Source organism: Sinocyclocheilus grahami, unplaced genomic scaffold (genome assembly GCF_001515645.1).
Source record: "Sinocyclocheilus grahami isolate Dianchi unplaced genomic scaffold, SAMN03320097.WGS_v1.1 scaffold56.1, whole genome shotgun sequence".
Taxonomy (NCBI): Eukaryota; Metazoa; Chordata; class Actinopteri; order Cypriniformes; family Cyprinidae; genus Sinocyclocheilus; species Sinocyclocheilus grahami.
The window spans coordinates 1869648-1881141 of record NW_015505235.1 but is presented as its reverse complement, the minus strand read 5'-3'; the positions used below and the strand labels follow the sequence as shown (position 1 = coordinate 1881141).

General features: G+C 35.5%; 1 protein-coding gene across 1 annotated transcript in view; it reads right to left on the bottom strand.

The window, feature by feature from the left end:
- Positions 1-3062: 3062 nt before the first annotated feature.
- Positions 3063-11494, bottom strand: part of LOC107583963 (putative adenosylhomocysteinase 3) — a 35001-nt gene continuing 26569 nt past the window's right edge. The window contains exons 5-17 of the mRNA XM_016270343.1: positions 11173-11275; positions 10984-11078; positions 10803-10909; positions 9684-9800; positions 9466-9529; positions 8817-8905; positions 8443-8513; positions 7424-7518; positions 7236-7334; positions 6109-6177; positions 5808-5886; positions 4416-4536; positions 3063-4325 (exon numbers count right to left, since the gene is read on the bottom strand). Of these exons, the coding sequence (XP_016125829.1) occupies positions 4319-4325; positions 4416-4536; positions 5808-5886; positions 6109-6177; positions 7236-7334; positions 7424-7518; positions 8443-8513; positions 8817-8905; positions 9466-9529; positions 9684-9800; positions 10803-10909; positions 10984-11078; positions 11173-11275 (1116 nt within the window). The 3' untranslated portion in view covers positions 3063-4318. The remainder of the gene's footprint in view (positions 4326-4415; positions 4537-5807; positions 5887-6108; positions 6178-7235; positions 7335-7423; positions 7519-8442; positions 8514-8816; positions 8906-9465; positions 9530-9683; positions 9801-10802; positions 10910-10983; positions 11079-11172; positions 11276-11494) is intronic.

Genomic DNA, 11494 nt, shown 5'->3' with positions numbered 1-11494 from the left:
TCAAACCATCATGTGTCCAGAATAAACACCCACCGTTTACACTGTCCAATTACACCTCCGGTCCATGACCTCAGTGTCCAGGAATATACAAAGTGACTAAGCACACCAAGAATAGCATTTAAATACCTTATTTTTTAGGTAGCGGCCAAGTTAAAATTTGAGACACTTTCCTAAAGGCATCATAACAGGTTAATTCATCAACATACTGGGATGCCCGCAGGTAGTATTTAAAATCTCCTAAAGGATAGTGACTGTAAATTGTACCTGAAATGACAGGCCAGCAGATGCTGAGCGCTCAGTCGCGGTCTACAAACAAAGTCTCCTCATCAGACCTTCAAAGACTGGATAGCATGAATAATCAAGCAAGGGATATTAAAGTTAATTAAAACCAAAACCATAAAAATCATTAAAAAATGTCATTACTTGAAATAAAAAATATATATATATATATATATATATTTTTTTTTTTAATATTTAAGACATTTCTCCTTTTTGTTTAACTTGATGTACTAAAATATTTAAAATATATATTTATAAACAAAATAAAAAACTTTTTTTAATTAAACAAAAATCTAATAAAAATGACCAAACTAAATTACATAAAATGAAAGTATAAAAACTTAAATATTATACTTTTAGCATTTGTGTACCTTTTAAACATCCCTTTAAACAGGGATTTGTGTTCTTTATTGTAAATGACTTTTTTTTTTAAAGGAAAAAAACAAATATAAACAATATGATATAGACTACTTAAGTAATAACCTGATTTGACGCAAAACAAATTATAGCGCAGTCGGTATGCCTGCAAAAAATGTTTCTATTTGGGATTTTTATTTTTGTTCTTCAACATAACAGATTATTGCTCATCTACCATCACTTGCAATATTAAAACATTGTTGACAACTCATCAAGGACTTTCTTATTTGTAGTGATTTACAACAATAAATATACAGATGTTTTAGCTTCTTTTCATCAATGCTCATTCTCTGTAAGAGGTGCTGGTCCCAATCCCAATGCGCTCCACGTGGTTATAAAAGCATCCGGAAAAATCCCAGGCCTGGAGCCACCGTCTACTGCCACACAGCAGCAGCACAGCATCCGTTTGTGCACACGAGCCCCTTCAAACACATTATAAAGCACACGCACACACATGTACCCTTGCAAATAAAAAGGAAATAAAATTAAGACAACGGGTTGAACAAGACTTACACCAACTGATGTGCTTTAGTACAGAGATTGTGTGGAAGCAGATAAAGACAGTGAATGCAAACGTGACAGGAGGGTTATTGAGCAGATAAGGGGTAACAACACATTTACATTTTTATTTCTAACGTAGACTCTCTGGACAAACTACAAGAGCAGCACATACTAACAACGTAAGAGGAACAATCATTTAAACCGCCTTCTGTTTGTAAAAGCAAATGTTTGGGAGAAAATTTAACACTGTTATATGCCTTCAGGGTTTTGTAAAGTTGATATAAGCAGCCTAGAGTTTAAAAGGGTCCCTGTAATGTAATAATTCATCATATAACAGGGACCACAGAGCCCAAAGTATACTTCGGTTTTTACGCATACGCTAGGGTACGTGTAAAGTACGTGACGAGAAAGTCATCATATGCAACCGCATACACAGCCCAAGTTTTCCAACCGCACAAGTAATATTCTCACAGCTCGCACATGCACTTCAATATAGATTTTTTTGCACTAGTTTATCCACAAGATGGAAACCCAGAAAAAAAGTTAATTGCAACTTTCATCGCACAATCCTAAGAAAAAAAAAAGTAAAAAAATGAATTAAGAGACGTACACTCAGGAATCGAAGGGGAAAATCTGAATTGAGAGATTTAAATGTGCAATTCTGAGAAAAGTCACAATTGCGAGATGAATTCACAATTCTCAAGACAGAGTTGTGAGATAGAGTTGCCATATGCAAGAAATAAAAGTCAGAATTGTGAGATAAAAGAATGATATATCTCTGTGAAAAATAACTATGAAAAAAATGTGCAATCCTGACAAAACAAAAATTCACAATTTCAAGTTTACTCATAATTGCGAGTTCATCACTCACAATTCTGAGAAGTCAGAATTGAGTGTTAAAAAAACAGAATTGCAAGATATAAATGCAGAATTGTAAAAATTCACAATTCTGAAAAAAAAGACAAGATGTCAACTCATAATTGCAAGATATAAACTCACATTTCTAAGAAGTCTGAATTGTGAGATATAAAGTTGTAATTACCTTGCAGCTCTGTATAAAAAAATCTGCAAGATATAAATTCACAATTCGGAGAAGTCCAAATTGTAAGCTAAAAATCAGAAATGTACTATAAAAAGTTGCAATTACCTTGCAATTCTGTTAAAACAGAATTTTAAAAATTCAATTCAAATTCAAAAATCTGAAATTGTGAGATGCAAATTTGGAATTGCAAGATGTGTTGCAAGTTTATATCCCACAATTTCAGAAAAAAAATACAAAATACAAAATGTGAGACAAAAAGTCGAAAATAATTTTGTTTATTTTGTGATTGAAACAGGCTTCCATAGGAAACGCCCGGGCCACTGTTTCACATTTTGGAAAATAAATGAGACCGAAGAACAACAACAAACTATTGAAAACTCCAGCAGAAACAGCAGACGCCTGCGCTGATGAGTGCTCGTGTGAGATGATTAAAACATATCTATTCGCTCTTAACTTTTGGAGAGAAATGGCGCAGACACTGGAGATATATGAATCTTTCTATTGCACACGTCGAGCGCCTGTGTTCATGCATGCTATCAAAAAGAGTACTTTGAACAGCTGTGCATTCGACTGTTGATTTTTAAAAAACGAAGTATACTTTGGGCAGGACAATCAAAGAAAAATATTTTGCGCTGCAAGCGTTCCACTGGCTAATCGACACCTACACAACACACGCATCCATGTGAGACGGTCCTGAGCGAAGGAAAGAGACGCCACATTAAACAGGAAACGGACAAGATCATTTTGATTCCCTTTATGACAAACACAGATGGCAAAGAGAAGATAAATATCTGCCATAATGATTTTAAGAAGTGTAGCAAAATAAAGGTCCCAATTTTATTATATTTGAATATCCCAGTCACAAAGGCAGCTTTTGCTCTACAGGCCTGCAAACAGCAAAACTTTCCTTCTAGCCTCTGAAATGAGTACACAGTTGGTCTTGGTTTCAGTTTACACACATTTCTCTCCCATTACTAAATCTGCAGAGGACCTGGAAAGAAACTCGGTACCGGATTAACTGTACATTTGGTATTTCATTGATATAGGCTCTACTTCACAGTATATAAAACAAGGGTTTCATTAAATTTCATATTACACTAGAATATCTTATAACATTGAATTGCTTATTTTTAGAATGACAGAGGATGAGTTCATAGGAACAAAAGTTGATGGCAGAAGAAAAAGTAAAAAAACATTTTTTTTTATAAATATCTTAAAATACACCCCTGTGATTACACAGCCTGACGAGTTTCAGCAAAAACGTGGATAGATTGCGCACAGTTTGAGCATTTCGATCTCAAACATCAATACTGGCATTCTTGGAAACAGTGTGGAAGGAGCTTGTTGCGTTTGAAAGGGAAATTTGAAATGCTAATGCCTCAGCCAATGAGATTCCAGTCTGAGTGAACGGAGGGGATAAGCTCCGCCCCCCAAATCGTTCACAATCCAGTTAAATTTGAACAGCTTTTATTTAGAACCGAGAGCGCAAAAATTTTAAAATTTGCTGTAAAAATTAATAGAAGTTTTAAAAAATAAACAACGACAAAATTTGAATAGTGTGATCAACTAAAAAGAACGATTTGAAGCCCTGCACACGACCGTAATTCTGTCCCACCCCCCATAATATATTAAGAAAAAAAATCACATGTAGAAAACAAGAGAATTGGACAACGTGGGTATGTCCATGACTAAATCATCAGGTATGATCGAACATTGTTTTTTTTTTGTCTTTACCGGAACTTGTAATTAAACAATAAATGATCTCTAAATGGATTACGTACAACTAACACATGAAGCTAAGAAAAGATGAAATGGTGAAATTTCCATGAAAACGTCGCTAGGTTGCACCACTGGCAGTAGCAGCTCATAAAAGGTTAGCTATGTTATTCTAGCGTAAAATAAATAAACACTGCCCGTAGCGAAAATTAGCCACGCCCTTTACCCCCAACCAATCAGATCAGGGCTTCTCCCTCCCCTCCAAATGCAGGCTGTGACACACAGCTCTGTCTCGCCTTAGTCTGTATGAATTATGGAGTCTTGGTAATTTCTTTAGTCTTCGTTTCCCACCTGTGAATGGGTCTAGTACCTAAAAATTAAACATTGCAAGCAATTATTAAACAGAATTAAAATAGACAGGAGTTTTTGAATCATTAAGGTTTATCATGCAGCTGCTGACCTGTAGTAGTTTGGCTTAAAGGGTCCGTTCTTGTTCAGGCCGAGGTATTTGGCCTGTTCATCAGACAGTTCAGTCAAGTGTGCATCAAAAGTAGGGAGATGAAGGCTGGCCACGTACTCATCTGCAGAAAAAGCATTTTAAACATTGTTACTTCAAGAAAAGTCATACTTTGAATGACTGTTTATAATTTAGCATCATAGTTCAGTGGCAAGTAAACACGGCTGCAATTAATTGATCAAAAATACAGTAAAAACAGTAATAGTGAAATATTTGTACAAATTGAAATAACTATTTTGTATTTGAATATATTTTAAAACGGAATTTATTCTTGTGATCAAAGCTGAATTTTCAGCATCATTGCTCCAGTCTTCAGTGTCACATGATCCTTTTTTTTTTTTTTTTTAAATCTGGCTTCAACTTCATCAAAAATTTTCATAAGAATCAACTGAAAGGTAAAGAGTCCTAGAGGATATGCCTACAGCATAACTGACTCACAAACTTTAGAATTTTGAACATTTTGCAAACAAAAGGCTATTTAAATATTAATGTTTTACTTCTGATGCAAAGATTCAGAAAATCAAGGAAACTCATCTCCAATCAGAAAAGCGATTGGCCAATTTAATTTCGTGGGCAAAAAGAGGTGCATTGTCTTGGCAATAGCAGAGTGAAGTATAAAGCACAACTCACTTTTATACCCAGCAGATTTCTATTGGTCAGCTTGAAAATTAGAGAAATCTGCTGCAGAACTTTTTCACTCACGCAAATCGTATGGATTCCTATTGGAATTACTCAATTTCACCCGCAAAATGTCACAGACCGAAGGTAAATGTGACCGCATCTTAACTGACTACAATCAATTACCCATATCTCTCCACCTCCTCTTAAAGAGGCAGTTTGGGATTCAATATCTGATTTATTTTTCGTGTATTTGAGCGTGAGCTGCAGGTTTGGAAGGAAAATCTGAAGAGCAGTGGAGAGGATGAGAGATCGGTGACAGAACGGCGCAGTCTGCAGTGAGAAGTGGCAGCCGTTTGTGACAGCGTGACCTATTTTCAGCTGTCTCCTGCTCCTCAGGGTCTGCGCAGGATCCCACATGGCTAAACTCTCTACAATGCGTGCTGCAGAAAACACTGAATCTTTCAACAGGCTGAAAACATCCGTGCATGGAGCAGACTAAAACAATTACAACCATTACACCCCTAGACGGCCATAATATTAACACAACATTTGAGGATTTCACTTAAATGCTGGGTTTATTGCATGTGGCGCTTGTCTTAATGGAAGATAAGCAGCACAGAACTCTCAAATAGTGCATTTCAGGTCATGCATAACCATTCATTTAGACAAGGCATTTTTTATGCACGTGCATGTATTTGTATCAATGCATCATACCCATTTTTTTAGGCAGCAGGTAGACATCCTGTTTGTAGCGGCCTTCAGGAGCATTGTACAGCTCTATCAGAGCCAGCGCCTGGGGAGAAAGGAGCAAGAAATCAGTCACCATGACAACAGCAAGGCTGTGACACACACACACACACACACACACACACACACACTTTTAAGTGCCTGAGGTTCATACTCTCACACAGCACACAGACTGATTGGACTATGAAGTCAAATTCTCCTTGCATGCACACAAAAGCACATTACCCATTTAATAGTCATTTGTGTTCATTTATCACTCTCGTCTCACCTGGGTAGTCGCGGTGATAGACAGCACAAAGGTAGGAACAGTGGAGCAGCTCAGGTTCAGGAGGCGACCCTGGAAATATATACAGTATATGGATTGGATAAGACATTAAAATTCTAACAAACTGTGTTTTTAGTTACATTTTAATCTTAACTTGTTTTTTTCTCCTTCATAATGCCTGTGATATATCCGAATGGTTAAAGAAATAAATTTTCCTTGCCTACAGAAAGATTTAGCCACACTATATATATATATATATATATAAAAAATCTATTTTGCATTTATATATGGACATTTAATCCAATATAACAGGGTTTAAAAAAAAAAAAAACTTCAATTAAACTAAATGTTAACTAAAAATAGAACAAAAAAATTAAAAAGCTTTTATTTCATTTTAGTTGCCAAGACTTCATTTAATTTTTTTATTTTAGTTTAACTTGAAGTACAAAAATAACTAAAACCAAAATAAAAACCAATATAACCTAATAACTTTAGAGCTATAAAACAAAAATGACAAAAATGCACTACAAAATAAGCAAAACTTTAATATTAAAATGAAAATGGAAATTATAAAAAAATATATAATTTATAACTTATAATTAAAAAACACTGCAATGTAATTGTGATAACATTAAAACATATAAAGATGTTTTTTTACATCCCCTCCAGTTTTTTTGCAATTAAGCACAATGCAAAATCAACAAAAATGTCACAATTTTTTTGCAATCCTGCATAATTTACCATTTAACTGCAAGATAATCACATAAAATGCAATACTAAAAGTTATCAACACATTAGTCTGATAAAGACTAATGCAATACACTGGGGGAAAAAAGTGCATCTTGATGCAAGTTTTCACTTAAACACAGTCGGCTGTAAGTGAATGCAAACATTTTGAAGAAAATGTGTATCTAATTATAAAAATAGCACTGGAAATTTTCCATAAAATTCTGGAAATTACTACCAACAAAACCAGTCATTATGTATGTATGTATGAATGAATCAGTTCAGTTCATTCATTTATAAAGCACATGAATGATTGAAAGAACGAATATAAAAAAAAGGTGAAATACTGGCAGGACTGACTTTAATCTAAATAGTCTTTAAGCTAAATTTCCAATCTCTCTAACCTCTGCCAGCAGCACTATTCTCTTTCCATCCGGCCAGATCACATGATCCACCTGCGACCTCACTCGCTCCCAGGTCAGTTCGGGGGTTCTCAGACTGGCCTGAAAAGGTGGAAGAAGACTGTCAACTTTCAGACACTTCTTTACATACATAAGTGACAATAAACTATGGGTTAGAGCAGTTTCCTCACCACATCAATCTCAGTGTTAGAGTGGCCCATGTTGCAGACAATACAGCCGTTCTTCATGCGGTCCATGTACTCTCTTACTACCACGTTTTTATTGCCTACGGACACCACACACAACAAGAGTGAGATGAATGCTGACAAGAAACCCTGAAAGCTTCTTGGTTTAGTTGATGAAAGGAGCTTCGGGAAAGAAATTGATCTAAAAATGACTCAAAGAGCCACTCGTTCTCCACCTGTCTTTCCCCACCGAACCACTAAATGAATCCAAAAAAGTCCAAATGCAATTACTACCGAAAGTAATTTCATCCACATGAGCAACACAGCTGCCTGCAGACTGAACTGTAATTAAGGGTTGATTCTTGAACTGTCCTGTTCATACTATATCTTACAGGAACGGCTAGAAATTGGTCCATCATCAGAAGTTTTATCCAACTACATTTAATTGAAATTCAAGACTGACTGCAGCTAAGGCATAATTAAGTGAAGTCTCAGATGTAATTAACTTTAGGTAGAGCAATCTATACTAGAATCACTGTGCTAATGACAAGTGCATTTGCATAGTGCAGTGAGAGTCAGAATGCAGTTATACAGGCAATAAACTCTGCTCAGTTATATAACAGTGTATCATTCTGCAGCAGTGCAGTGTCTGATAGCTAATTATTTATGATAACCTTGTTTAAAAACAATGTTAAATAATTATTTAAAAAAAATATAAAAACAATTTTTTAAATATAGTTGTTACTTAAAAAAAAAAAAATTATTATTATTATTTGACTAAAAGTCTTTAGAAAATCATTTAAAAATAATATTATAAATATTTTTAAAAAAATTTAAATAATATTTATTTAAAAAAAATTTTTCAAGCAAATACAAAGAATGGGCACAGCAGCTTTCAAGCTTCAAAAAGGATGCAAAAAGTAGAGAATTATTTTCTTTTTTGGGTAAACTGTCATTTTTCTTCCCTCAAATCAGAATAATAAACCTTTGAAATTTACTACAATCAAAAACGGATTCCAAAATACCTGTGCAGGTGATGACAATGTCGACTTGTCGGATGACTTCGTTGAGTTTTACCAGCCTGAAGCCGTCCATGCTGTGTGATGACAAATATAAATGAGTCTTTCTGACGAGTAAAAATTAAAAATAAGTGGCAAGAGACTAAATTCTGAATGAGAACCTTGCAGAACGTTTACAAGCATTAGGAAAGTACTATGTTAATTTGAATCAGGTGTGCAAAAATGCTGAATACACAGTCCTGAAGATTCATTCACCACTCAAATGCTGGTTCACAATGTATTAACAACATTAGAATGCCATTAAGTGTAATTTAACGGCATCTAAAGGGCATCGCTGCTGTTGAGGAAATGCTGAATCGGTGAAAGCGGCTGCGACTCACCAGGCCTGTAGGGCACAGATGGGGTCGATCTCAGTGACGTAGACGATGGAGCCCATCGCTTTGAGAGCAGCACAGCAGCCTTTTCCCACCTTATTACACACAACAGGATTTACAGTAATGACTCAGAACAAAAAGGTTAAATGTACCTGTGAAAATATATACAGTATGCAGCACACATGTGATTGACACAAAGAGGGCAAGATCAAGATCCTTTGTTGTTCCTGGAAAAACGTTCCTGTTAAACTATGTTATCAGAAATCAAATGTAATACATGTGGAGGTATTTCCAGGGCTTTTCTGTCCTCTAGTGGCCATATCTGGTATCTGTTTACTAATGCTGTAATGCAGCAGTGCAGTGGAGGTGTGGTCAGCAAAAGTGATTGACAGATTAAATAGAATATTCTAAAATTTAACAAAATCATTCTAAAATGGTTGGGGTTTAGCTGTTCAGACAAATAGGAATTTTTTCACCGAGCATTTTTTCAATCCTAAAAATCATTTCCTATATTTCGCAAGACTGGATATGTCAAATACCAGTCCAGATTTAAATGAGTGTACCTTTATATAAGGCCAAGAACATTCTGAGGATCTAAATGCAGCTCTCTAGAGGTTCTCAAAGGAAACAGTTATTAGCCACCTAATGATCTCACCTCTCCATATCCACACACCACCACCTGCTTCCCTCCAAACATCACATCTGTGGTCCTCTTCAGACTTGAACACAAAACACAAACATGCTCCGTAAAACCACAGGCTGAAATTAACCAGACAATTCCTGCCGAGCCGAAAAAGACATGTACTTTACACACACAGCGTGTTAAACACATTGATTGGGAAACTATTCTGAGTGCCTTTATAAGAGACATACCCATCCAAGATGGACTCGCGGCAGCAGTAGAGGTTGTCAAATTTCTGCTTGGTCACTGAATCGTTAACATTCATCGCGGGAACACACAACTTGCCAGCCTTTGACAGCTGGTATAGCCTAGAAAATAAAATATGAGAGATGTTTAGCAAAAAACACACAACACAAAAAACTAATTCTGAAGGATTAATGTTTATAATCACTATATATAATATACACTGCAGGTCAAATGTTTGGAATAATTAAGATGTTTTATATTTTTTTAAGTCAAAAATTAAACCAAGGCTGCAATGTTTTAATAAAAATACAGTAAAAACAGTAATATTGTAAATTACTCTATTTCTATTTGATTATATTTTAAAGTGCATTTTACTTATGTGATGCAAAACTGAAATTTTAGCATTATTATTCCAGTCTTCACTGTCACATGATCCTTTAGAAATCAATCAAATATGCTGATGTGGTCCTCAATTATCATAAATTTTATACATACATGTATATAATTATTGCACATAGGTACATATACAGTGGGTATGGAAAGTATTCAGACCCCCTTAAATTTTTCACTCTTTGTTATATTGCAGCCATTTGCTAAAATCATTTAAGTTCATTTTTTTTCCTCATTAATGTACACACAGCACCCCATATTGACAGAAAAACACAGAATTGTTGACATTTTTGCAGATTTATTAAAAAAGAAAAACTGAAATATCACATGGTCCTAAGTATTCAGACCCTTTGCTCAGTATTTAGTAGAAGCACCCTTTTGATCGAATACAGCCATGAGTCTTTTTGGGAAAGAGGCAACAAGTTTTTCACACCTGGATTTAGGGATCCTCTGCCATTCCTCCTTGCAGAGCCTCTCCAGTTCTGTCAGGTTGGATATATATATATATATATATATATATATACACACAATGGTTATTATAATTATGACAATGTTTCTTATGACTCATATTTCTACCACATTTGCCAATTCCACTACTTGCCACTAGATGGCCACACATTCCCTTTTGATAGGAAAAAACAATAGCAGTCCCCACATTGTGTCCAATTACAAGTTTTCCACTTAACACTAATGCATTTAACAAACTAAAGTCTTTCACAAATGACCATAATCACCTGTGAACTCCAGTCACGCTCTCCTCTACGATGCCTTTGATCTTTTTGAACATGTTGGGATATTTCTTATAGATCCAGTGAGTCAAATCTCCTCCATCATCTAAGATCTACGAGACATAAGCTGTTGAGATACCGAACTGTCATAATATTTCACTTCTCTAGATGTACACAGTCCAGCTACCATGTTGGGCTGCCAGCCTTCCACGTTAACACAGCGATCAATACACCACCAGAAATCATCCTCCGATTCACCCTTCCAGGCAAACACTGAGAAACCTGCCAGAGACGACACACACGAGTTCATCAGGACAGAAAAATATTTTAAAAAAGAATACCAAGGAAATATGAATAAGAAAAGAAAAATATTTACCTCCCTCGGCCAGAGCGGCTGCTACCTCGTTTTGAGTGGAGTAGATGTTACAGGCGGCCCACCTGCACTGAGCGCCCAGAGCAGAGAGGGTCTCCATCAACACCTGCAAACACACACACACAAACAAACATTTGACGATGCATTACTGAAACACAGATGTCAGTCTGCTCTCAAAAAATGAGCATTATTTTTGAAAACATCCTCACAAATATAGTATGACAGTAAAAAGGTTCCTAAATGGGCTGAATAATGTCCCAAAAAGTGTTGAGTTAGGATTAGGGTGTTGGAATTATAGTGTAATTTAATGTAATCAGTTTAATTT